At 42.6% G+C, this 26517-nt stretch overlaps 1 protein-coding gene across 12 annotated transcripts; it reads left to right on the forward strand.

Moving 5' to 3' along the window:
* The first annotated feature begins 33 nt into the window (after nucleotides 1–33).
* On the forward strand, nucleotides 34–25349 carry PSME3IP1 (proteasome activator subunit 3 interacting protein 1). 12 transcript variants are annotated; one of them, XM_065566936.1, is made up of 9 exons: nucleotides 620–2232; nucleotides 6922–7076; nucleotides 9606–9635; nucleotides 9845–9985; nucleotides 10206–10304; nucleotides 14803–14929; nucleotides 20334–20462; nucleotides 22535–22596; nucleotides 24577–25349. In XM_065566936.1, exons 2-9 carry the CDS (start codon nucleotides 7058–7060, stop codon nucleotides 24792–24794), a joined length of 825 nt encoding a protein of 274 aa, XP_065423008.1. In that variant the 5' UTR covers nucleotides 620–2232; nucleotides 6922–7057; the 3' UTR covers nucleotides 24795–25349. The 12 variants fall into 12 exon arrangements, with proteins under 12 accessions (XP_065423010.1, XP_065423017.1, XP_065423007.1 ...); XM_065566935.1 differs by lacking the exons at nucleotides 620–2232; nucleotides 6922–7076 and adding an exon at nucleotides 43–112; XM_065566940.1 differs by lacking the exons at nucleotides 620–2232; nucleotides 6922–7076 and adding an exon at nucleotides 71–167 and having other exon boundaries at nucleotides 9586–9635.
* Nucleotides 25350–26517: the final 1168 nt, after the last annotated feature.

Genomic DNA, 26517 nt, shown 5'->3' on the forward strand with positions numbered 1-26517 from the left:
GCGGCCGTGTGAGAGGAAGGAGGCAAATGATTGGCTGGTTGGGGCGGGAAGGGGGCGTGGCTCCTAGCAGACCGGGGCCCCGCGGGGTCAATGGTGGTTGCAGTGGGGTATGGTGCGCACATCGCTGTAGAGGCCCTGCTCTGTTGAGGGGCCCGGCCGAGAGGAAGGTGGGGGGGGCCTGCGGCGCGGGGGGGCGGGGTGAGGGGAGGGCAGCCTTGGTGCAGGGGCTGAGGGCGAACTGGCTCCTGGGGGGCGGATGCGGGGAGGGGACGAGGCCGGGCGGCTGGGGGAGGCCGCGTTGCTGGGGCTGGGGGAGGGTGGATTAGGGCGGGGGGTTAGAGCTGGGGGGGTTAGGAGGAGGCTGGGGGGATGTGTTAGGGGTTGGGGGGATGGGTTAGGGCTGGGGGGGTTAGGAGGAGGCTGGGGGATGCGTTAGGGGTTGGGGGGATGGGTTAGGGCTGGGGGGGTAGAGGGAGGCTGGGGGGATGGGTTAGGGTTGGGGGGAGGCTGAGGGGATGGGTTAGGGGGGGATGGGGGAGAAGCCAGGTGGCTGTAATGTGGGGATCCAGGGAGGGGGTGGTAAAAATAAGGTTACAGATTCTTGTGTGGTGATGTGTGTTAGCTTGTGTCTCTCTAGCCGAGCCACTCTGCCTCGGAAGCCATCTCCCCTTTGGGTTAAACAGCGGGTGAGCTAGGTAAAGGTGTTGTTCCAGGGCACAGTATGGCTAGTCGAGAACAGATGTCTCATGCCGTAGAAAGATGGTGCAGTTCTCTCTAAAGATCCTCCTCTTTCCTTGGGCTCTTTGATCTACATTGGAAAGTTGATGTTTAAACCAGCATTGCTGGGATTCAGAGTTAACACCACTTTGAGATAAGCAGAATAGTTCACAGCTTTTTCAGATAGGCCACTTCAGGCTTGGGCAGACGTCACTTTGGTACACTTGAGGATATTCTGAAGGTTTTCTGTGAGGTTGACTATTTGAGTTACATTAGCAGCTAGAGGTTGATGATTATGAATGTATTGTGCTAAGTACCGGACACATGTGTAGTGGAAACACTGGCTCTGCTCCAGAGAGCTGGATGATGAGGGCTATAGGATTACATTTTTAAAAAATGAAAGTGTTCATTCTGCAGTATCGGATGACAGCCTCCAGGAAAAAAAGTAATAGTTTATCAAGTCATGAAGAGCTGTCACAAGTGGAGTTCTGTGTATACATCTACCTTTCTTCTTCAAGTTGCCTCATGACAGCAGTAGCATGTTTCAGGTGTTGTTCCTAGACTGGCACCCATTAAGCTGTAACTGGCTGTGCTCTATAGAGTTTAGGACATCTTGAAGAGCAGTGTTGCATTTCATTTAGAAAGGTTTTCACCCTGCATGCTTTTTCTTTAGTAGTCTGGATGGAAAAACCTTTACATTTAGTGCATGTAGTTCATAATAACTAATCGTACATCAATGTACCATAGCCACAACTGATAGTTTCTTCACTAGATTGTTGATAAACAGAGCTAGCATGAAGACAAAATTAGTAGTACATCCCTGTACAGGTGATTCCTTCAGTAGTTCAACCAGAGGTTATGTGTCTATTACAGGAGTGGGCGGATAGTCAAGGTTCTGTGGCCTGCAATGTGCAGGAAGTCAGACTAGATGATCAGGATGGTCCCTTATGACCTTAAAGTCTGAGTCTGAGTATTTGGTCTTCTGGTGACTGTGGTCTTCTGAGAAGATAGTGTTTGTGTGTAAGATTCCTGTGATCTGAGAGCTCTTTCTGCATACAAAAACAAAGCACCCTTGGAAGTATGGTGGTAGAATGCTTGTAGGCACTCAACCAGTGACAGTCTGGATATCTAATAGTTGGAAACTGATAAAGTTCTTTGGGGCGTCAGCAAAGTGCATCCTCTGCTACTCATAGCTTTTCCGAATACCTATAGAGTGAAATGGATGCGATTCTTGTAGGTTTCAGTGCTGCGCAATACAGGAGACAGCAATACTTATCTAAGTCTAGTCATTTTACTTGTACTGGAACTTGGGAAAAGGACTGAGAAGCTTCAGAGATCCTTAAGCTGTCTACCTGCAAACTAGGGAAGATAACACTTTTTTGGGGTTACAGTCAGTTCAAATTTGGAAGGCTTTCTTTATTCAAGGACAAGAAACTCTTAAATGAATGCCTAAATTCTGCAGAAGTTGATGTCTTAGGGCAGGCCCGATCTTCTTGACTGTTCAATCAGTTGAAAGTGAGTACCTTGGTGAAATAAGTCACATTATGAAGGAAAGATCGTCAAGGGTTTGGAGTAGTACTTCACAGTTCAGTGTCAAGCTCTGCCTTTAATTTGTCGTGCAGACTTGAGCAAGTCACTGCACCTCTGTGCCTCAGTTTCCCCATCTGTATAATGTGAACTTTACTATCCAATTCTGGTGTGGTGCTCCAAGAGACACAAGGTTTCTTTTTAAAAATCACATTTGTCTCAACACATTATCTCTTGTTACAAATAACCCCCTCCCCCCCACCCAAAAAAACACTGTAATTGACTTTTTTAAAAAAAAATTTCATTTGGAATCTTTGATAACACTATATGGGGGGATACTTTCACTGCTTGACTATCAGGGAGTTTCTCCTATTTATGTGGATCCTTTACACAGAAACAGTGTGGAGAAATGGATGTTTGGTGTTTTTGTTGGGTTTTTTTGAGGAAAAAATAGGCAAATGTGATTCAGACTGCACAATCTGGCAGGGGGAAGTACATCTCACCTTTTTGTAAACTGATAAGATTTCAAATTGATGTTGTACCTTTAATGTTTTTAAATTGCTCTGAGATCATCAGATGAAAGGGGCTGTATTAGAACAAAGTATTGGTTCTAATTGTTTTTGTGTGTGTGTGTGATTGAGATAAGTGTAAGGAAGCTAGTGATGACCAAACTTAAGTTAGAGTTTTGAACAAGCTAGCCCTGTCTGCACTATGGAAATCCTTGAAAAATGTCCCATGGCTACAAACACCAGTGTTTTGTAATCTTAGGAGCTCTACTTTAAGTGTCTGACACTGTTTTTAGCACTCGCACCTATCATGTTTGGGTAGCATGACGATGAAAATGGTAGTGGCACCTTTCAGGCTGTCCCAGCATTTCCTACACCTGCTGAACCAGTATTATCAACTATGGGAGATAGTTTTAAACTTTCCCTAGGTAGGGATTCTCTTTACAAAGTTCGCATTTAACTGAGGCGCTGGAAATGAAACCGGTGTCTGCCTTGGAATCACACTATCAGTTTTAAGAACAGGAGTACTTGTGGCACCTTAGAGACTAACACATTGATTTGAGCATAAGCGTTCGTGGGCTTATGCTCAAATAAATGTGTTAGTCTCTAAGGTGCCACAAGTACTCCTGTTCTTTTTGCGGATCCAGACTAACACGGCTGCTACTCTGAAAACTATCAGTTTTGTTACATCAGAATAGTTATTAGCGAAGTAAACTGGGCTACAACTGAATGGCTTAGTAACAGCAACCAGCTTTGAAGATCTTGCCAGACCAATTTCTCTGACACATTTACATGGCTCCATTTATTCATCACGAGTTAAAAATAAAAATAACTTTTTTTTGTTTATCCTCTCACAAAACAAGAACAAATGGCGTTCAGCGAAACAAAGGTTGAAAATGTAAAATGAATACAAGGAACTGTTTTCAGCCTATGAAACACCTTACCTCAGTACACCTCTACCTCGATAGAACGCAGTCCTCGGGAGCCAAAAAATCTTACCGCGTTATAGGTGAAACCGCGTTATATCGAACTTGCTTTGATCTTCCGGAGTGCGCAGCCCCGCCCCCCCGGAGCACTGCTTTACCGCGTTATATCCGAAATCGTGTTATATCGGGTAGCGTTATATCGAGGTAGAGGTGTATATCCCTGAGGCCAACAGCTTAGCAGGGTTAAAAAAAAATGGACATTGCTATAGTTAGTTGTTACATTAGTAAGGATTTTTTTAAAAAACACCAAAGAGTTTGGAAGTGAGAAACTCATGCGTCAGGGCATAAGCCAATCTCTAACTAATATATCAGGAAGAAGCTTTCCCAGTGTTTTTTTGTGACTGTCTCTGAAACATCTGGTATTAGCCACTATCTGAGATGCCATATGCCATGTCATAGGTTTCTATCAAGATGCACTGTAGATTGGAAATCTGCAGTTCATACTGCTGTTGACTAATCCCTGATGCTTTTAACTTTCAATCCACCCATAAGATACAAACTAAATTATACTGGGCGAGGGAGGTGGATTTAGACTGCTGTCCTAAACAGACACATTTTGATCTGTTTTTCTTTTTTTGCCTCAGAATTTAACAGTATAGTATTGTGATATTTAAAACTTCATCTTCTGGAAGTTATTAAGGCTAGAAAAATCCTATAGCCAGTGGGGCGGCCTTAGCTGTCAATTCCTGCAGACCAAGTCCTGATCCTGAAGATGTTTATGCATGTGCTTAACTTTTCTATTTAATAGGAGCCTTGAGTGTGCAAGATTTAGACTCCAAGACTTGCACGTCTTTTCTGTTCTGATGTAAGCACTGTGAATGATGTTAGATGCTTAACAATCAAGCATGCCAGTCAAACGGAGGGTATGAAATAAACCCAGCCATGGGATGGTGAGGGTCTATTAGAGACTTCTTTTCCTGGTGTATATATTTACAAGGCTTTTGAAGACCAGTTCTCTTATCTCTCCATTACTGATGGCTTTGTTTTATGCTATCAGTCAAATACTTAATGGGGAGCATGAGGTAGATCTGTTCCTTAAATATAATCCATATCAATAATCCACATCAATAGGTATGGTCCAAGAAATCCCCTTGACAATGCTCTAAATCTTGAAGAACTTGTGTGTGGGAGTGTTAAAATAAAGTTTTTAAACTAGGCATTTCTAAAAATACCTTATAGGTTTCAGATCTGTTGAAAGGTTTAGAAAAGAAAACAGTTTAGGAGTTGATCTACCATTTTTATATGTAAAAGTTGTGAGGGAGGTAATTAGAACTAAAAGAATGTTTAAATTGTTTAAAATTTGGTAGTTGGAGAGACTCTAAAATCTTCACTTATTTCTCATACCTGCCTTTCATCTCTAGTTACTTTACTGGTGAGATCGGATTTGGTACGTGCCATTTCTGGTGTGGAGAATGCCATAGAGAGTGGGTAGAACCTTTCCCCCCCACTACCTCAGCAGTAGATCCCTGCTGTACGCCCTGGCGGGACTTCTGAAGAGTTAAAGAGGAATGATGGCACCCAACTTGGTGCTGTCCTAGCCAGATAAGAATCCCCTCTGCTTACAGCGCAGTGGGGATGCCTTGGGCCAGAGCAAATGTTTTGACTACAGTTCCTTTTTAACCAAATGGAGAAAATGGATTCAGCAGCGAGGATAAAATCTCTGACAGCAGTTTGTTCTGGAGAGTTAACAGTAACCATCAGTATAAATACTGCGTAAGCATCAGCCCTGTCATAAGAATCTCCTTTACTGTTCAGCAGCTCATCCAGATGACATCACTGAGTGAGCCTCTCAGTATTTTACAGGGGGAAGCAGAGAAACTAGTACGTGTTCAGTATCAAAGGGGTAGCCGTGTTAGTCTGGATCTGTAAAAGCAGCAAAGAGTCAAAGAGCATGCTCCTATACGTCTGTTAGTCTATAAAGTGCCACGGGACTCTTTGCTGCTAGTACATGTTCCTGATGGTTCAAAATTGCTGAGTATACACAAGCCACTAAGTAGCAATAAATAGAAGTAAAAAGCGACCTTTCATCATCGGCATTACAAATGCAGGTTAGTTGTATTTCCACTAGTTTTTGAGAGTGAGGGGAAAGAGTGAACCTCATTATAAGCTGACATCTAAATATCCGGACTTTCTGAAGGTAAAAATGCTGACTTATCTTGCTGAAAAATGGAAGTAACATTGAAAATGATCCAATTTTTCATTTTTAAATGGCATTTTGCATTTTCATCTTTGTGCTCCAGGATGTGGCTACCAGGAGCACGTTTTCATCATGCTTTCCATAATGATGCTGAAAATGCTTTTGTCCTGCATAAAGTCACAGTTAAGCTGTGGCACCAGTCGAGGGGAGAACCTGTTTTTGATAACTGTTGTACATAGATCCTTTCCCTAGAGTAAAGGGATCCTCTGAGCCTACTGATTTTGTTAGGATTGTGATGCGCTTAGGTTGGACAATTTTGCATGCGAAAGACTAGTCCTAATGAAATTGCGGTAGCATACAAAGTACACGCACGACATGTGGCAGTGAAAGGCAGTCTGCAACTAAACTCTTGTCACTGCAGTGTGTAGTACACACCTGGCCAGGGGGAGCCTTTCACTATGGTGGGGAAAGGCTCTGGCAGCCGGACTGTGCACTGCTAAAAATAGCAGTATGGGGGTGAGAGGCATTGCTTGGGCATGTAGAGAACTGTGCTGGGGGTTCAGATGTGTAGGGAACTCTGCTCTACTTCCCGAAACAGTGTCTCACCATCTGTACTGCTGTTTATACCCATGCTAGCTGGGTGTGCAGTGTCTGTACTCTATACCCTGCCGTAAATGTAGGTGTAGCCTGAGTCTCTGCCCCTTCACCCCATCTACATTCTTTTATGCCCTACCATCACCAACATACCTGAATCCTTTATCCCTTTCCAAAAGGAGTTCATGAGATGGGACAGCTGCCATAAAAAGAACGTATCATGTATTAGGAAAGATGTTCTTATAGTTGAGGCCCTGGACTCAGACCCATGGGGCATAGGTTCAACTTCCAACCCTCCTTACTGGTTTCCTGTGTGTCTTTGGGCAACTTATTTAAGCCTAAACTTTCCTAAGTGACTTGTAATTTTTGTGCGCCCATCTTGAGACAGCTTAAAAGGGCCTTATTTTCAGAAGGCATACGCTCATCTTTTTCTGAAAATCAGGCCTATTTTAAGGTATCTCTGGATGATGATGCTTGTTGGCGGCGGCGCCTATTGACGTTGCCGCTTCTCGGCGGCATTTCGGCGGATGCTCGTCCGCTGGCCACGGTCCGCGGTGGCTCGTCGTCTGGCACCCACCAGATGAAAAAGGATGGGGACCACTGATCTAAGTAATAGCAACCGATTTATTCTATGAACAGTCTTACACTTGCATCAATTTTATGTATTATTCTAGAATACAGAGCTATAAATATCTGGATTAGGGGCATAACTTTATACTGGCAGAATAAATCTTGAACTTTTAAGGCTTGTGTGACAATGCGGTTCTGGCGGAACCCAACTGAGAGTGCCAACTCAGGACAAATTGCTAAAACAGGGCAATTACAGCCCAAGGCTGGGGTTTTTCCGCCTCTAAGGCAAACCAAACCAGCCAGACTAAGACTTCGGTCTCATCCCACTGGCTAGCCGCAAGTCTCACAAGCAATCTCCTTAGACACTCCAGTTTCCCAGTATTACCACCAGTGCCACACGTTATGGGGACAAATGATTATGAAAACCAATACCCCAGTAAAAGAAAAAGGTTCTCCTGATCCCAAAGGACCAAGCCCCAGACCCAGGTCAATATACAAGTCAGATCTTACCCACAAATCACGCTGCTGCCAATCCTTTAGAATCTAAAATCTAAAGGTTTATTCATAAAAGGAAAAAGATAGAGATGAGAGTTAGAATTGGTTAAATGGAATCAATTACATACAGTAATGGCAAAGTTCTTGGTTCAGGCTTGCAGCAGCGATGGAATAAACTGCAGGTTCAAATTAAGTCTCTGGAATACATCCCCAGCTGGGATGGGTCATTCAGTCCTTTGTTCAGAGCTTCAGTTTGTAGCAAAGTTCCTCCAGAGGTAAGAAGCAGGATTGAAGACAAGATGGAGATGAGGCATCAGCCTTATATAGTCTTTTCCAGGTGTAAGAACACCTCTTTGTTCTTACTGTGGAAAATTACAGCAAAATGGAGTCTGGAGTCACATGGGCCAGTCCCTGCATACTTTGCTGAGTTACAAGGCGTATTTGCCTTCTCTCAATGGGTCCATTGTATAGCTGATGGTCCTTAATGGGCCATCAAGCAGGTTAGGCAGAGCTAATCTCAGCTTGTCTGGGATGTCACCCAGAAGCATAGCATAAGTTTGCCATACAGACACTATAGAGCCAATATTCATAACTTCGACTACAAAACTGATACACACATATAGACAGCATAATCATAACCAGTAAACCATAACCTTGTCCTAGACACCCCATTTGACCCCCTTTATACCAGACTTGGGTGCCACTACAGGACCTTGGTTGCAACAATGATCTAGACGATCCCAGTTTATGTCAATAACGTCACAGCTTGTAATCTATTGCATGGGTTTAAACTGGGAGTAGGACTTTAGGTGTCAAGTTAATTAATTCTCTTCGAGGCGGATCACTCTAACACTTGTAAAGCATGTCACTTGCTTCACCTGCACGATGGCCAAACATTGTGACTTTTGTGTGGGTGAAGACTGGAGGTGCAGGGGGTGGGAGGGAGGTGTCTTTCCCTTGTCACTGAATACTGCTGCTGGTCACTGGGGAAGCCTCTATTCAGAATGAAACCAACTAAGCCCTAATTACAGGAAATTCCTTACGGACATCAGTCTTACAGAGGCACTGATAACTATAGTAGAACCTCAATTAGTGCTAATGAGTAGGAAATCCGATTGCGAATTACTTGTTAATGTACAAGATTCAGTAAGACATGAACAAAGAGCATATATAATACACCATAAAATAGACTTAATTTCTTTGACAACTTTCATTAATTTGTTGTTACATTCATAATGTTCTGAACTGTATTTTTGTAGAGAAAATGATGTTTGAGTAGTAGGTAGCCTCATTTCAATGTTGTTTATTGCTTTTAAATTTTTGCTTAGAAGTAGCCAGAGACTACTTTCATGTGTCAGTTTTAGGGTCTGGGTTAGCAAGGTCATCTTTGGTCCAAAACTTTTTTTCATAAATGGATTTTAAAACCCTGAATATAAACAGAAATAGTTTGATTACATTTTAAAATGTCTTTTTGTAAAATGTACTTTAAACTCCTGTCTGCAGTGTTGTTAACCCATAGGCAGTCTTAATTGTGGCACTTCCTAACTTTTGAGTGCTTGCCAATAGCAACCTTAACATTCTTTTAACATAGGTTTTGGTGTGCAGTTTCCTAGATTTAGGAGGGGAAAATCAAACTGAAAAAAAAAACGTGATCAAATCACCTCATCCTTGGAACTAGATGAACCATTTTGGTTGAAATTAAAAAAAAAAAAATTCACACAAGACAGACACTTGGCATGGAAAATGTCAGCCCAAATGGTTGAAGCGTGGCAAAGCTTTATAAGCAACTAACAGTAGGGTTTATAATGGGCAGAGTTGGACAGCCTTGCCTGCCTGTAATAGGCAAATGTTTCTGTATCTTGTTTAAATGTTTTTGAGGTTCTCTATAAACAGGTTTGTTTTAACAAGTTTTTTTAATCCCTCACCTTTCAATTTTGTTGCTACATGCAAAATGCACCCCTCTTCTGAGCCTTTTGACCAAGAACAAGTATAGTATCTGTTTAGTGTATCTATCTGCTGTTACTGAGTTGGGTTCTGTGATGGACTCTAATAGATCTCGCTCTCTTACTAAAGATGTCCTACCAGTGGCGCTTTGGAATCAAGGTGAATTGTGTTCATTTTTACGTTGAGTTAATATTTAATGTTACGTTTTTCAACTTGTGGGGTCAGACTCTTATCTCCTATACCCTATGTATCTTGAAGGATCTGTATTGCTCAAAGGGGAACCTTCTATTTCTAGTATTCCTTATGCAACTGAAACTGGAATCTGGCCTCTAGTATCAGTATTCTCTTCCATGTATTTTTTTGGACAGGCTGTTCCACAATGGATGGAGGAGATGGCACTGCTGACCTTGTAATTAACAAAAGATTTGTGTCTGAATCGGAGCTAGATGAGCGGCGGAAGAGAAGACAGGAAGAATGGGAGAAGGTTCGAAAACCCGAGGACCCAGAAGGTACTAGGATATAGTTTGGTAATTGCAGGAAAGAGCTCCAAAGAATATTTAACGGTCACTACAAAAATCAAAGGAACCAGCTGCTATGCTTGTGAGAATACTTAAAAGCTTTAAGTGGGAGGGGGGGGATGGGGAGGGGAGATTAAAAGCCATGCTTGCTTGTTAAAAAAGAAATAGTCTAAGGTATGTTCTTGTCTCTTGCTCTCTTCCCGTCTCTCAGAATGCCCAGAGGAGGTGTATGACCCACGATCATTATATGAAAGACTCCAGGAACAGAAAGACAAGAAACAGCAGGAGTTTGAGGAGCAGTTTAAATTCAGTAAGCACCAGCAAGTTATTGTTCTGAGCTGAAGCCCAGAAAAGTGCCACATCTTTGGTAATTTTGAGTTGCGTGGCCAGGTGGATAGCTCTTTCCTGTCTGATGCTTTATTTGTCTTTTTTCAAAGCACTGGTTTGTTACATAACGGTCACTCTGAAATTGACTTGGAAAATAATCGAATGGGTGGATTGTACTGCTGCTGTGCATCCTAAACTATGTACAGTAATTATTTGCATTAAGAGCATTTGGCACGTAAGGAATTAAAAGTTACTTAATGTCCATCAAAACTCACTTTCCTGTGAAGTATGGAATTAGATTATGCAGATCAAGAAGCTGAGGCGGAAGGATGTTGGAATTAGTAGTGGAGCTGGAAATGGAACCCAGTTTTCCTGACTCCCCGTCCTGTGCTTTAAACATAAGACCACTCCCCGTGGTGTTTTGTTTGAACGGCGAACCGTGGCCACTGGGAGCTGTGAGCGGCCGTACCTGTGGAAGCTCCAGGTAAACAAAATGTCTCGCGGCCCGCCAGGGGCTTACCCTGAACAACCCGCGAACCAAGTTTGGGAATCACTGTTCTAAGGAAAAGTGAGAAGTTGGGTAAGAGAGCTTGAAGTCAGGTGCTACAGGAAGGATCTTTGAGTCTGTTCTAGATTGTTCTTTTGAACCAGTGCTCCAGCGTGAAAGGGGACAAACAGTAGTTAGAGATTTAATCTTTCAGACATTTAAAAGAGAGGCCCTGACCGCTTGAGGTGCTTCAAAGAGCATATGGTACTCTTTGCAAGGGTCAGGCTTTGGCCAAACTTCAGTTTGGGTAATTACATTCTGCCTAAATCTCTACCCTGCTGTTGCCACATCAAATGGAATTCTTCTTTCTCCATCCTTAATAGATGCATCATGTTACAGTCCTGTGTTAGAACCAATACTACCATGAATAGTGCAATTGGTCTCTTAGTGCTTATTAGGATCCTGTCCGTAATGAAATTGCTTTTTAGGGGGAAGGATGGGAAGACTTGATTAGTTTAAAATCAGTGTTGGTGGCTCCAGAGAGTTATGACCAGTTTACCTCCGTATGGGGGACTGTTGGCCTGTCACAGATTGTGGGGTAGAGGGGGGAGGAAAGTGTAACATTAAGGCACACATTCTACCGTATGTGTGCCCAATGTTTATTGACTTCATAGGAATTATGTGTACGTACGAGGGCAGAATTTGGCCCTGAGAGTGATACAGATATGTTGACTCATTCTTAGATATAATGAGCAGGTTTGAACATTTTTGAAATAAACAGATTTGGCCATCTTCTGAAAACAGAAAATTTTAAAAAGTGTTTTTTTTTAAAACAACTTTCCATTAAATAAAATCTTGAAAAAAATCTTCATGAGAAAATGTAGCCTGTCCTTCAAAAAGATTTTTGGGGTTTTCATTTTTCTGCATTGTCAATTTGGATTGGTTGGCAGAGCCACACGGTGGGATTTTTTCTTCAAATCTAGTTAATTCTTGTTTTTAAAAACATTTAAAAAATCCATGGGAAAACCTAGAAAATGAAAATTGGGCCATTGCATAACACAATGAAATGAAAACTGCTTTGGAATCTAACAAAATTCTGTAATTTAATTTAATTTGAGCAGTTCTAGTTATAATATAAACATAAGCATGTGGTTTCTTAAATACACAGTGTATTTTATATGTTTGTATATATATTGTATGAAGCAGATATAAGCAGTTGGAAGAAGATAGAACAAATAAACATAGTGACAGTATCTTGCTTCTCTCAGATTGTTCAGGAAACCTCATAGTGTAATTGACAGAATATAGGCAACTTATTAGGACTGCACAGAATCAGACTTCCTTGCAGGATTTGCTGCTTTTAAAACAACCAAAATAAGATCTCATTGCCATACTCTGGTGCTTTTAAAAGAAAGATACTTTACTACAACTCTACTGAATTGTCATTGTGCTCTGTTTCCCTTCTGAACAATGCTGAGAGCAGAGGTGTTTGTGCGCATGGAAGCAATCTCCTTTCTGGGGTCTTGAATGAATGCAGTGCTGGTAAAAGTTGTATAAGGCACAGAACAGATATAGTATGGGCAGCAGCCATGCAATTTTCCTCATTCTGCCGCATGGACACCCCTCAAGCCCCATACCAGTGGGACGGTCTTTACATGAAGGAGAAGAATTCGGTTTCAGCGCTGGGTACCTCTGTTGACACTGCTCTCAAGGATGCCAATCGTGACAAAAGACAGTTCTACTGGGAACTGCAACAGAGGGTCCTGTGGCACCTTTAAGATTAACAGAAGTATTGGGAGTATAAGCTTTCGTGGGTAGAACCTCATTTCTTCAGTTTCTCCTCCCTTGATGTTCACACCTCTACTGCTAGCAGAGCACCTCACCCTCCCTGATTGAACTAACCTCCTTATCTCCATACTGATTTATACCTGCCTCTGGAAATTTCCATTACTTGCATCTGAAGAAGTGAGGTTCTTACCCACGAAAGCTTATGCTCCCAATACTTCTGTTAGTCTTAAAGGTGCCACAGGACCCTCTGTTGCTTTTTACAGATTCAGACTAACACGGCTACCCCTCTGCTACTGGGAACTGACAGACAACCAGATCATTTCATATTGGCCACCAAATAGCGATCAGTTTGTCAGCAGTGACCTAGGGCTGAAAGGCTCCTTGCAGCTGTCTCATATCTAAATCAGCTTGTTTCTCTTGCCCAGTTTTGCAGTATTTGTGACCCCTCAATTTCATTTCAGAAAAAATTCAATATAGCTTAAATATTGGACTGAGATACATCACTGCACTGGGCAACAGGAGTAGGCTGGCTAGAAAGGAAAGTGCTGTTGACACACATACCTTGTTGATTGATAATGCTGGGGAAAGTACCCATTCTTTTCAACGTGCTCATTGGTAAGCTTTACAAAAAATATTTTTTTTGGTAGACAGTTATATTGGGGCTAAATGCTGCCCTTGATTGGGGTTTAAAAAGTTTATCCAACACCTGCAAGCCAGAAGCCTCGCGTACCAGACAAACGTTGACTCCTAGGAGAGCGATACCAGTAAGATCTAGGAACAACCATTACTGCCTTGGCAGCTGCTGCTTATAGTTTTAGATACCAAGCACCTGCTGAGTAAAACTAAGGTTGTCGTCAGTTTCATGCAGTCAGTCAGAATGGGACCAGTGAACCTGACTAGTGTCTTCTCACTTGCCGTTGCTTCTGAGGAAAGCTCTGAGCAGTAGCAGACACATTGGAGGCTATTGGGCTGGAGACTCAGGGAGGAGTACTATATTCTTCACAACGGTGAGAACTGGAACTTCTCAAATTAAAGCCTTACATTCAACAAAAATTGACTTTGAGGCCCCACCCTTCCTGAAGCTTGCCACTCGTCAGATTTTTCAGGCCCTGCCTTTTGAATTTAGGTGGGACTTTTATCTGAGGGCAAAATAGGGCCCTTAAATATGTAAAGTCCTAAAAATCATCTTTAGGAATTAAACCTTCATGAAGCTAAAACCAGTGAAATTTGTCCAGTTGCTATAACTGAAGAGAATTTTCGGTCTGGCCACAGACACCGCCGGCTTTGCTTTTTTAAGCCTTTCATTAGCTCTCTGAAAATGTGTTGCTTTGATGGAGTGATTATCCTTTGCATAACAAGAGATTCAAAGAACCTTCTAATAAGCTATCTGTACCCTACTTGGAAGAGCAGAATGGAAATGTAGAGAGTAAAGACATTGATAGCTAAACAGGACATGTTTAGCTAATTTAGCTTTTATTGTATTTCTAATTGTGGTTGAGTATGTGTTCAGTAAACTACCGTGCTGTGTTTGCTTTGTTCAAAAACATGTGTCTGAGGCCTGGTCTACACTAGAAAACTAGGTTAGCACAACTACGTCGCTCAGGGGTGTGAAAAATTCACATCCTTGAGCCATGTCGTTAAACTGACCTAAGTTCCCCTGTATGCAGCACAGGGTTGATGGAAGAATTGGTCCAACTACCGCCTCTTGGGGAGATGGATTACCTATGGGAGAACCCCTCCCATTGGCATAGGTAGTACGCTGAAGTGCTACAGCAGTGAAGCTGCAGCATTTTGAGTGTAGACAAGCCCTTAATTTGAATATGCTTGGGAGCTCAGTTTTGCTAATCTGGAATCCCATTGATTAGAAAATCTTTAGCCGGAGAAGTTTGTTCTCATTAATTAGAAAAACAAGCTGATCCTTGCGTGGTTTGTCTTCTTAAGGGTCTGATATATACTTACTTTTTTTTAAACTGACAGCATGATCTACTGGTTAGAAGAGAGGATTGATAGTAGCCATGGGTACTACTTCCTACCCTACCAGTGATCGCTTCCCCTGTCTGCTTTAGTGGTACTATAGATGCTATCTGTAAAATACCTGTGGATGATTATCTACCTTTTGAAATCCTTGGATGAAAAGTACTGTTGCGTGGTCCTCCACTCTACCAGCTTCTTAAATGGCTTTTAATTTTTGCTTTGCTTTATTCAGAAAATATGGTCAGAGGCTTAGATGAAGATGAGACAAAGTTCCTTGATGAGGTTTCTCGGCAACAAGCGCTAATAGAAAAGCAACGAAGAGAAGATGATCTGAAAGAACTAAATGAATACAGAATATCCTTTGCATTGAAATGACTCGCCACTGGTCTGAGTAGACGGTTATAAGACAGGGAACTACAGTTGGGTTGTGCTGCAATCAGACTTTGATGTCCACACACTTGTTTTTCCTGCAATGTAGTTTTCTACACAGAAGTGTATATGATGTTTATCTGCCTCTAAAGTGCTTCGTTTTGTTCTTATTTTGGCTCTCTCAGAATCTCAGTTTTTTTGGTCATGTCTTCAAAACTTTTCTGTGTGTTCCTGTTTCCTTCCTATTGCTGTTATCTTCTTCTGATATTTCACACTGATACAAGGATAGGAAGGGAGGATGTATACAGGAAGGATGGGCTTTCCCTTTTTGCAAGCTCTGCTTTATCCCGCACCTAATTTAAAAAGCAGATCTGCTTTCACCAAGCTGTTTTTTTTCAGATGCACATTGACAGCTTTAAAAGCCAAACTGTTAGAAGTCGCTATTGAATTATTGTCTTTCTGTTGCTTTCGCAATAGTCAAGGCTGTTCATGGAGAAGTGCTAGAGTGCAACTTGGGATGCTCTTTTTCTCCCAGCCTGAGGGTTAAGCCTGTCAACTCCACTGTGTTTCTATCCCTTGCCAGACCAACATGCTTGGGGACAAGCTCAGGACCTCAGCCTGGGCTTGCACATATGGCAAAGCATTGAGCTAGTGATGACTGTCTTTAAGGTTGAAAGGAGAGAATTGTTTCCTCTCATCTACCAAGATGCTGATGGTTCCTCCCTTTCTGTTCGGTCATGATCAAGCCCATTATGTTTAAGTAATCGGTGGGTGATATGCAAACTCTGACACTTCGGTGCAAGTTAGCAGGGGGAACAAGCAGGGTCAAACTCCACACATGAGGAATGAAGTAGGAAAATGAAGTTGGGAGAGAATCCGATTGATACTGGTTTTATATAAAGATGTCCTAAGGTAATACGTATTGGAAATGCACCACTTATCCATGAGACAGGAACCGCCAACATCTAACTTGGTAGGACGTGCCAGTCTGCCCCAGCTCCTCTTTTTGTAAATAATGCGAGTACAGTTAGAAATCACAAAACTTAATGTGGGACATAGCAGGCACATTTGCATATAGGAGTTTCCTTAGATGTATTTGGACTGATGATTCACGGGTATGTTTAGTTTCTACTACGGCTGCTTCAGGGTGTGCTGAATATTGGGATGTGCGTGGCAGCTGCTTCCACAGCATAGATATGACTGCACTAGGTCAAACAAGTCCAATAGTGAATCATGCTAGCCTAGAAGGAGTCTTATGTGCCCTCTGTTAGCTAAGTAATTGACTCCTGACGTTACTGGGCAGTGTATCTTCCAGAGTTTTAGGTATCAGTAAGCTCAGTCTTCATAGCCTTAAAGTATCATCTGTTTTTGCATCAACAGGCGTTGCTATATATTACAAATTGTAGAACCCATGTCCTAAGTTTATTGATACTGTCAATGAGAATTTTTAGCCTTTCACCCTATATTTTGTCATTGTATCTTGTTTCAGTTTCCTGGCAGATTGAGTAACTCCAAGTGGCCCATCTTAAAGTTCAAGTTAAGCTACTTTTAGATGCTGGCATCCATTTTTAAATGGCAGATAGTTTCTGCAGTATGAGATGTAAATGGAGTATTAGTAATTGTGTGACTGTAGAGCTCAGAATGTTGTAGGATGCCATTGTCCCTGCCCTAAAATCCTTCCAGTCTAAAAAGAAGTGGATCAGAAATGTTGCTTTTGTCATTCCATCAGACTTCCCCAGCATAACATTCAGTTTAAGCTACGCGGAGGCACCAGCCCGAAGCACAGACCAAGATCAATAGGTGGCTCAAATATTCTCCTTCCATTTATGCACTGTAATAGGTGAAAAATGTGACACCACCCTATGAAATTGTCTCAGAATGATTTAACATGCTTCGACCTTGAGAGTCATTTTAAAAGAAAAAATGTATTCCACCTGTAGTTTGTCAGATAAAATGTTGCTTGAAGTGGGAACTGAAATGGCCAACTCATAACCCCCAAAGCCCATGGTTAACACTGGGAAAGGATTCCAGTTATCGGTGCTGCTTTAACTAATTCTGTCTCTAGGTAAGTTGTGAACGTTCTTGGTTTCTCTAAAATTAAGCTTAACTTAGACTGAGGGTTACCTGGCTGTGCTAACCCAAAGTGTGTAGTTTGCAGCAAGGAAGGTATTAGGAAAACTAGGATATTGCTTATTGAAATTCTGAAATAACTAATTGCATTGTCTGATAGCTCATAACTTGATAGTCATGGATACATATCGGCTACAGACAATGGTTGAGAATTTCAAAGCATTCTAGGGGATTTAGATGCTTGCGTTTAATGGAAGATGTGTCTAAATCGCCGACATTGCTTTGAAATTCTCAACCATTTCTTACAAACCTGAATTTTACTTTTTAAAAAGTATTTTAACGCTCTGTTCTGTTCAACACAAAGCAAGGGTATGTGATGTTTGTAGGGGTGTGTATATTAAAAATTGCTTCTTCTGTACTGCAGAAGTGACCGACTACTCAGTTTTTCTCTGATAAAGAACTTTTAATGGTCTGCCTGTATTATTTTTAACGCTGCTTAGAAATAGTTTTGTAAACACTAGCTTTACTAATTTACTAAACACGTTTGCTTTACTAATTTGTATTACAGTAGTCTTATAGGCCCCAACTGAGATGAAGGTCCATTGTGCTCAACGCAGTGCAAACATACTGAGAGAGAGATCCTTCAAGAAGAGCTTGCAATCTATTTAGATGAGACAAATGAAAAGCATGAAAGGAAATATCCATGTAATCTTAGAGCTCTCTGAAAAGGGCGTCCTGCCAGTCATCTCTCCCATAATGCTAGCATTAAACTATATTGTAGGACAACTATTTTTATGCTTGTATCCAGGATTAACACAACGCTCTGTACATATGTTTTACATAGCTTTATGGGAGGGAAAAGTAATTTTGCTTGTAATGTCAATCCAGCAATTCCAGCAGTGGGAACTTCTGCCCATAGAGCTAATTTAGATAAAACCAGGCATGGGTGTTTCAGTCTCTGCAAATGGAGGTTTAGTTAGTTGCTGAGGATTTTGGAGGTAGGGTTGCAATGTTTGCAAAATAGCCTCCTTTGCCATGGCATCTGTAGATAAAAATTACACTTCAGCTTGCTCATAATGGCTTTAGCTAGCCTAGTATTCAGGTATAATATAGCAATAGAAAAATGACAATAAGAGCCTACCTCGCTAACATAAGTGAAAAGAACCACGTGTTGCAACACGAAACTGTTTTAAAGAGGTACTGCCTGTCTAGAGAGAGCATTTATTACTGCAAGTGGCCACAGGATGGCACCATTGTTCCATGTCTTAAAAAAAAATTTTTTTTAAGCCACTAGTGGCTGTTCAGTTGTTGAGAGGGGGAAGAAAATCACAAACATGGCAGACTGGGTTATTGATAGTAACTATGTCCCTGGAAAAATTATGAACTGGAAAGACTAAAACAAAGCTTTTAAATAGATGTTCAGAATTTCCCAAGTATGTGTGTAAATACACTTTAACACAGAGTGTTTGCACATTTGCTGCCACTTTACTGACATGACCTGCCAAGTTTGAAGTTTACTGTGTCCTGTGTCTTCCCTGCCACAGCTGATGTTGTCTTTTACTTATTTGTGCAACTCAGATTTTTGTGGCGTTATATGAATTTGTGCTATTAGCTTTTTCAGGGAATTGTAGTCAAAGAAGGGACTGATACTGGAGTTAAGGATAATTTTTTTTGATTTGTAACCTTGTAGGTTACATTGTTTTTGTAGGTGCAATTATAAAACTTCCCAGAAGATTTTCCAGGTCCCCATAAATACCAGAGTAATGCACTCGTAGCAGCAAGGAAATGGGTGGGGGAGGTATTTTTTTCAAGAGGTAGTCTGATGGGTCCTGTATCAGCCCAGCTGGGATCAAACTGGATTTCTCCATAGGAAGAGAACCAGTTAGTGTTTCTGCAGACTCTTGGGTGTGTCTTAATGTCAGAAAGTCGGACTTTGAGGCCTATCCAGACTTGCCTGCTTCATTATGGGTTGCACCTGCATCCCACCTTTCAAATGTTCTGGTATAGGCGACTCATTTCCTCTGTGGGCATTGCTGGAACTGGTAAATGATGCTACTCACTGACAGTGGGGGCAGCATAAAGAAGAGAAATTAGGCCGTTGTTCAAAGAGAATGTGGTTTTTATTTCTACGGCAGAGTTGTTCTCAACAGGGCTGTGGTGCTTATAAGCCATGGCGGGGTATTTGAAAATGTAATCTCCGTTTTATGGGATGACCTATCCTTTAAGATTATTACTTGTATATGAGGACAGACAGGTTTAAGCCACTCTTACTTGACCATTTGTATTTCACTGAGGAAGGGAACTTCTGGCCCTTGATCTTTTGCATTAGTAGTTCACAGAGGCCTTAATTGTGTTCAGGGCCCCCATTATACTGGGTGCTCACCATGCACAGATGCACACAATCCTTGCTCCAAACAGTTTACAATCTCATTTAAACAAATCATAATCTGCCGTGTCCACATGTTGAGGACAAACTGCTACAAAATTCTCTGTAAGAAAGAAGATTCCCTCACTCCAGCTTTTTGGTTCTTCAAAGGTCTGGTTGAATCTTAGTCCAACCACATTCCAACCTGGCAGGGTTAATTTTCAGGCTGTCCGTGAAGGAAGGAGCCTGCTGTGTGACCAGTAATGAGGCCAGCATGAAGGGAGGAGAGAATTTTTAAGAAGGCCTTGTGATATGTAAGGCTAATTTGTTCTGCTTTATGGGCGACCGAGTGGGATGAATTCTCCTGGTGCTGCATGGTTGCAAAGTGGGGAGGAGAATTTGGCCCACTAATGAATTCTCTCTCCTTCAGAAAGGCTGGGTTGGGAAACAGCTGGTCTGTAACAAAAGTGTGTGGGCCGAGGGGGTGATAGGAGGTCCCATGTCATCTTGTGCTTGCACTTTTTTCCCCTTCCTTGCACCCTCCACCTTTCCCAAAAACTTTTTAACAACGAGAGAGGACACAGGCCTATAGGGTAGCTCCTCCGGTGCCAAGAGCACTGCTTGTTGGTCCAGTACAAAGTCCTTTCCTTGCTATCCTGAAGTATCTGATGAGAATTCCCACTATGCATCTGCCACTATAGCCTGCATCCCTCTCTGCCTGTGAGTCCTCCAGGAACAGGCCTGGCATCGGAACACCAGCGACAGCTCCTAAGAGTAAGGTTCTCATACTGCTGGCGTGAGGTACCTGCTCAATGCCATTCAACAGGCTTGCACAGGACTATGAGGCCCTCAAGCTGTGAATGAACCCCCATCAGTGTTAGCAGGCCAGACTGAATGTAATGCAGAAGAACTGTCATCTCTCACATCCCGGTTGATCCTTAACTGTTAATTCACAGCACTCTCGCCAAAGTGGGCGTCAGCACGGACCCAAAGAAGGAAGCGGAGAAGAAACTCACTGTGAAATCAGTAGAAAACAAGAACAAGTTCTCTCAGGCAAAGCTGTTGGCAGGAGCTGTGAAACACAGAAGGTTAGTTTCACACCTCTATAAATTCACAAGGAGAGGAACTGAGTTAGCAGTATGGAGTGAGGCAGGCCAAAAGCTGCCTTTGGGAGATTGTCAGAGGTGTGAACCTTAGCAAAGAGAGGGGGACTAGCATGTTTCTATAAGTCTCCCAGACTGTGGGGAAACTAAGATGATTCAACCAGACAAGGCTTCAGTCATGTCAGTGTCATTACATCCTGTATTTGGATCTGAAAATGGCCTATTTTCAATCTTATTCATGCCACTTGTATTGAGTCGAATGATTTGCATCACACGTCAGCTTGTTTTATTGATACCTAATTTTGACTGTTGGTGTAACTCATTGTGACAGTCTGCTCCTGAGGGTAATGTGCAAGCTTCTCTTGTTCTCCACCAGTTTGGCTTGACAGCGTTGTTGCAAAACCCTCACTTCCCAAGGGATAGGGCAGTTTTAGGTCAGTGGCCCAGTCGCTGTTTCGCCTCTTTGAGACTCCCATCTTAGCTACCCGTTACAATATTGTGTAATAGGAACCACTATCCTGTAGGATCTGGACTGTGACCATGTGTTCAGGCTATGGAAGTGCAACCGGAAGTGTGACTTGCAGCTCATGTCGACACACCCACTCTGGCTAGCTCGCTAAAATTCGCAGTGAGGACTCGGCACTGTGGGCTGTGCACGCCCCCTGGGTATGTATTCACGTGGCTAGCTGGCTCTGCCACATCCTCAAGGCTATCTTTTAGCGAGCTATCTAGACTGAAGCTAGCACAGGTATGTTTACATGAGCTGCAAATTACACCACTAGTGGCAGCCCAGACCTAGCCTCACTTCCCATAGACAATCAAACAGTCCATCTGATAACTATGACTGTTGTTAATTAGCATCTAGAAGTAAATTGGTGATTGAATCTGGTTGCAGTTGAAGGTATAGGAGATTCCTTCAGATGCTTCTGATTTGTGGTGAGTAATTTCATCCCCAGTGAAATAGTAACTCATAATCTAGGAAGCTGCCTTTGGTAAATTCAGTACAGGAATATCTCAAAACTCCTCTTCCAATCCATGATGTACAATTTGGGCTGATTTTTAAAAGGGAACAAAACTTGGATGGTAGCTAGCATCCAAAGAGCTATTTTTCTCCCTAACCGTTGGCATCTAAGCAGCAAGTTCTGGCATGTTGCTTGATGGCACATCTGATGGCTGCAGATGGCATCTATTTGAAAAGAGTGTTTCAAAATTGACATGTCGGTACCTTGGCATTAAGACATTTCTGAAGTCAGTCACTTTTCCTTCTATTTCAGGCTAGCTGAGATTAAGTGACGCCTCAATTTAACATCTGTCTGGGCATTATAGACTTTCCTTGCCAATAAACGGACATGTATTATTGCAGGTTTATTCTGTGACTAACTTTTTAATGCAGGGAGAGGCTTCACTGTCCCCTCAGATGAAGGAGAAGCATCTTCACATTTACTATTGGTGTGCTACATAATGTTGCTTAACAATTCCCATTTAGCACATGGGCAGAGGAACCGTCTGTCCCCCCTCAGGGATAGCAGGCACTTCTATACAGGAGAGGATGAGCAACACCTAGTTGACTAGTGAAGGGATGGCTGGACTGATTTTTCTAATCAGAAGCATTTGGAGGAGTATAGAAGTGACAGATCTGAAGGAAGATCCTATCCTTTGTAAGCAGGCTTGTATTCTCTTGGTGAGATGAATGCTGTCCCTCAGTATAAAGAGATGCAAACTTATTTGGGGGTTTTCTTGGACACAAACTCTTCAATATTTCAAGATCAATAGTCCCAGGTAGGTGAGCAGCGCTAGTGGTGTGTTCCCATACAAAAGACCTGGCTTTGATTCCTAGATCTGGATTTCTGCTACCTAACTTGGCAAGGGGTGGGAGTACAGTGTAGGGAGTATGCTGAATGTCTGCATAATAGCGATCCTTCCCAATTAGCAGCAAAGTTATCAAGGTAGTTGGCTGGAATTCTCTTTGGCACTCAAGGCAAATCTAGTGTTATGATTTTTGCAGTTATAAAGTGACTGTTTTCTGACTAACCAGGTGACTCCACTTTCTCTTACAGTTCAGAAGGCGGTAACAGTGTGAAGAGACTGAAATTAGACACTGACAACGACAAGAATCAAGGTGTGTTCTGGCCTTGGAGTTTGATATGTAGAGTGGTTTATATCTGGGAAGTCATAACTTATTTCCCCGTGTTATTTGTTATAAGGGCTCTTATCTTTCTCCAAGATTGAAACTAATTGTACTGTGTTGCATATAGATCTTATTTTCTTTTCATAGTACTCCCCAGTATTTCCAAATGCTTTGCAAAGCAATAGATGGTCATTGTGGCTACAGAAGCCCAAAGACTCAGAGATATTTAGGCACATAACTCCCAGAGGTAGGTACCTAAATACCTTTGTTCTGGGCAGCGCAAACTTGGCAGCCATTTAGGAACTTACAGCAGTGCAATCATGATTAGACAAGGCTCCACCACGGAGGTTTACTATTTGACCGTAGAGGCCATTGGTCTGGGCTATGGGGTTCTCCGCAAACAGCCGAGGGATATTTTGCTTTTGTGTGGCAAATGACTATTCATGGACAGAGGCGGATCGCAGCCCCAGTTTTCAGGGGGATGAACATAGGATCCCTAGCAGTTTAGTTCCCTTTCACTTCAGATTTTTTTAAATAAAGCTTCATAAAATACCACCGCACAAGCAGATTAGCTCTACTATAATCTGTAGTGCCTGTGTAAACACAACTGCCAACAAAAGGTAGCCTTGGTGTAAAATGGGGTATCCGTGAAATTCTAACAATTCAAGGAGCCGGGCAAGCCCAGGAGTTAAGATAACTCAACCCCATGACATGGCCAAATAAATAATATCCTGACCAACTATGTGGTCAGCGTGGTGGGGTGAACTTCATGAATGTAGCTTAATGCTTGGGATTGCCTTCCCCGAGTGCTCAGGATTTCGATACTGCTCGGGTTTGGCTTTTGTTTGTTTAAAGGGGAATCCAAACCTGTCTGGTGTTGGGGAACTTACGAGTTTGAACAACAAGACTTAAAAGTCCCTTGATCCTGGGCCTGTGCTAAAGGTTACTTGACCTGACAGCTCTTCTGTGCAGGTGTTAACAGACTAATCCTTACCCGAACTTGTGAGGGCTTTGCTTTTTGGAGCTTACAGGCTCCACTGGCCTGACCCGTAGAAAGAGATGCTCACAGCAGGAGTATACTTAATAAGGAGTTGGGGGGAAGGGCAAAAGTTCATGCCTAAAATTGTCAAATTTAAACTTTTAAACGACTGGTTTCCCTGCTTTTCAAAACTTAGTAAGATGCACCAAGGAAGCTAAGTTAGACGTGTCTTCCTTCAGCTGTCCTTGAGCTAGCTGGGAACTAGTTTTGTCATCCAAACCAAGAGGGGAAAAGGGGACTCCTGTACTCAGATCATCAGAAGGGTTGACCAAAATCAGAACTACTCCCCTTTTGGGCTTAGGACGTTTCAGCCTGAGACAAATGTGTTTGAGAAAGTTATGGGCAGCGAGGAAAAAAAGGAAATCGACTCAAGCTGGATTTCAGTCTTCATTGTTGTGGCTGCTATTGCCAAGAGGGAATAGCTTTTACTACCTAGACACCCCAACCAGCATGGAAGTAAGCTGTAGAACTACACCCCAAGGCACATTCTGAAACTCCGGCTGTTCAGTTAACGGTGTTTCCCAGCATTCTAAAAGCTAACCAGCTGTGGAGTGCTGGAGACGTTGCTTTAGTCCACTGCTCTAGTAGTCCTTCTCCCAACCCAGTTATTACAGAGCAAAATTTGTCAAATATACGAAGCAGAACCATTTAGCATTCATGGAATGCATCAAATGGATGGTCTTCGAGGGAAATACTGCCTTCCCAGGACCGGACTGACGAGTGATGAAAAGCTCCATCGCTGGGGTCGCCAGTCCTTCCTACTGGAGGAAGCTTTAGTGTGGCAAAGCTGGTTTAGCTGTATTAGGTAAGCACAGTGTTCAAGTGGCAATAGTATACGTAGAGCATCTGGTTATACTCTCGGATTAAAAGCTACATGTGTCTCACGCTCTTGCTTTTTGAAGAGTGTAACGGTTTGTTCATGTGTCTTTCAGAAAAGCCAGCGTGTGTTCCACTCGGGAGCAGCTCCATGAGTGGCTCTGCAGTCCACTGCCCCTCAGCAGCTGTGTGCATTGGTATCCTCCCAGGCCTTGGCGCCTACTCGGGAAGCAGCGATTCTGAGTCCAGTTCAGATAGCGAAGGCACTATCAACTCCACTGGAAAGATTGTCTCCTCGGTCTTTCGTAGCAGCAATTTCTTTGATGGGCCATAACATAAAATCCCTCCATGTCAATGTAGCTTGGAAAGATAGCCTATGCCCTAGAGGGTGAAAGATGCATCCTTTCTCCCCCAGGATACCCTTCCTAGCTAACCTCTCAAGATTAACCTTCTGGGTACCTTCACATAATACCAAAATAATCAACTGAAGTTATCTTGCCCCCAAAGCTTCTTCCATTTCTGAGGTGCATACGAGCCTGTTTGATAGGTTTCTACTCTAAAACACTGAGGGGAAATACTGCTATTGTAACCAAGATGCGGGGTGGGGGGAATGCAGGAGAAAGCCTTCTCTTTTAAAGTTCTTATGGAAAAAGATTTTCCTGGTGATTGAAGATGGGTTTGGGTTTTTTTTCACAACCAGAGGCTAAAGCATTCACTTGCAGCACCAAAGGCTTGTAAAAATGGCCATGTGTTCTGTTTTTAAAATGTCACTTTTTATTCTGTATTTGAGAAGTGGCGGCAGAATAAAATCAAGCAGATGGTGGAAATGTAGATTGCCATGACACTGTAAAGAAGCTTGTGTGACATGATTAAAGAAATTCTGAATGCATTTTTATCTTGGCTTTCGCCATTCATAATTCAGGGTGAGTCTGTTCCATTAAGTCTCAGAGGGGTAGCCGTGTTAGTCTGAATCTGTAAAAAGCAACAGAGGGTCCTGTGGCACCTTTGAGACTAACAGAAGTACTGGGAGCATAAGCTTTCGTGGGTAAGAACCTCACTTCTTCAGATGTATCTGAAGAAGTGAGGTTCTTACCCACGAAAGCTTATGCTCCCAGTACTTCTGTTAGTCTCAAAGGTGCCACAGGACCCTCTGTTGCTGTTCCATTAAGCAATTTCTACTGTGCCCAGCCCCTTACCCTCAATGACATGTAGGGTGCCAGTACCCTACAAAGTAAGAAGAGGCAGCAACACAAGACCCTCACTCTGAATGGAGCTCTTCCCAGAGCGTAGATGTCGGAAAAATCAAGTCTTGCTGTTTAATACAAACCGCTGGTGTTCTCAACTGACTCGTTTTACCAAAGCAAAATTATTCAGCCAAACTTCAATTGTTAAACACTCCCGTGGGTGATGGATCTAATATTCACCCCTTCTGCTCAAGGCTGAGAGTGTATCCTCTCTCTATGTATACACTAATCTGGGAAACTGGTAAATGTGGTGACTAGCAGCTTTCCTCCAAGAGAAGGATGTCTTAAAGTAGCTACTCCACGTCCCCGAGAGGCAGTAGCTATGGCAACCGAAGCCCTCCCATTGACACAGCACTATTTGCCCTAGGAATCAGGTCAGCATCTCTGCTTGGCTCATGGGTGTAGATTTTCCACACCCCTGAGCGATGTAGTTATACCAACATAAGGTGGGATCATATGGGAGAAAGGCTTGGTCTACACTGAGACTAACCTATTTTGCCTGTAAAAGAATAAGTGATGTCTTCTGGAGAAAGCCAGAGGCCTCCACAAGGAAATAGATCTGATGAAGGCCAAAGGAAACCAGGCATTTCTTGTTAAGGCACAAACCGTAACTGTGCAATGACATCTCCCAAACATTGTATTTGTACACGAAGAGTATTCCCCGAAATGGGTAGTTCCTTTGCTGCCTCTTTACCCCCACCATCTCCTACAGCAATGCAAGCTTTTGCCTAGGAACCAAATCGGTCCCTTAACTCCGTTCACATTTCACTGGTGTGGATCTTGGGTTACATGGATCCAACATCCCACGTTTTC

This window comes from Chrysemys picta, chromosome 14 (assembly GCF_011386835.1).
Source record: "Chrysemys picta bellii isolate R12L10 chromosome 14, ASM1138683v2, whole genome shotgun sequence".
Lineage (NCBI taxonomy): Eukaryota > Metazoa > Chordata > Testudines > Emydidae > Chrysemys > Chrysemys picta.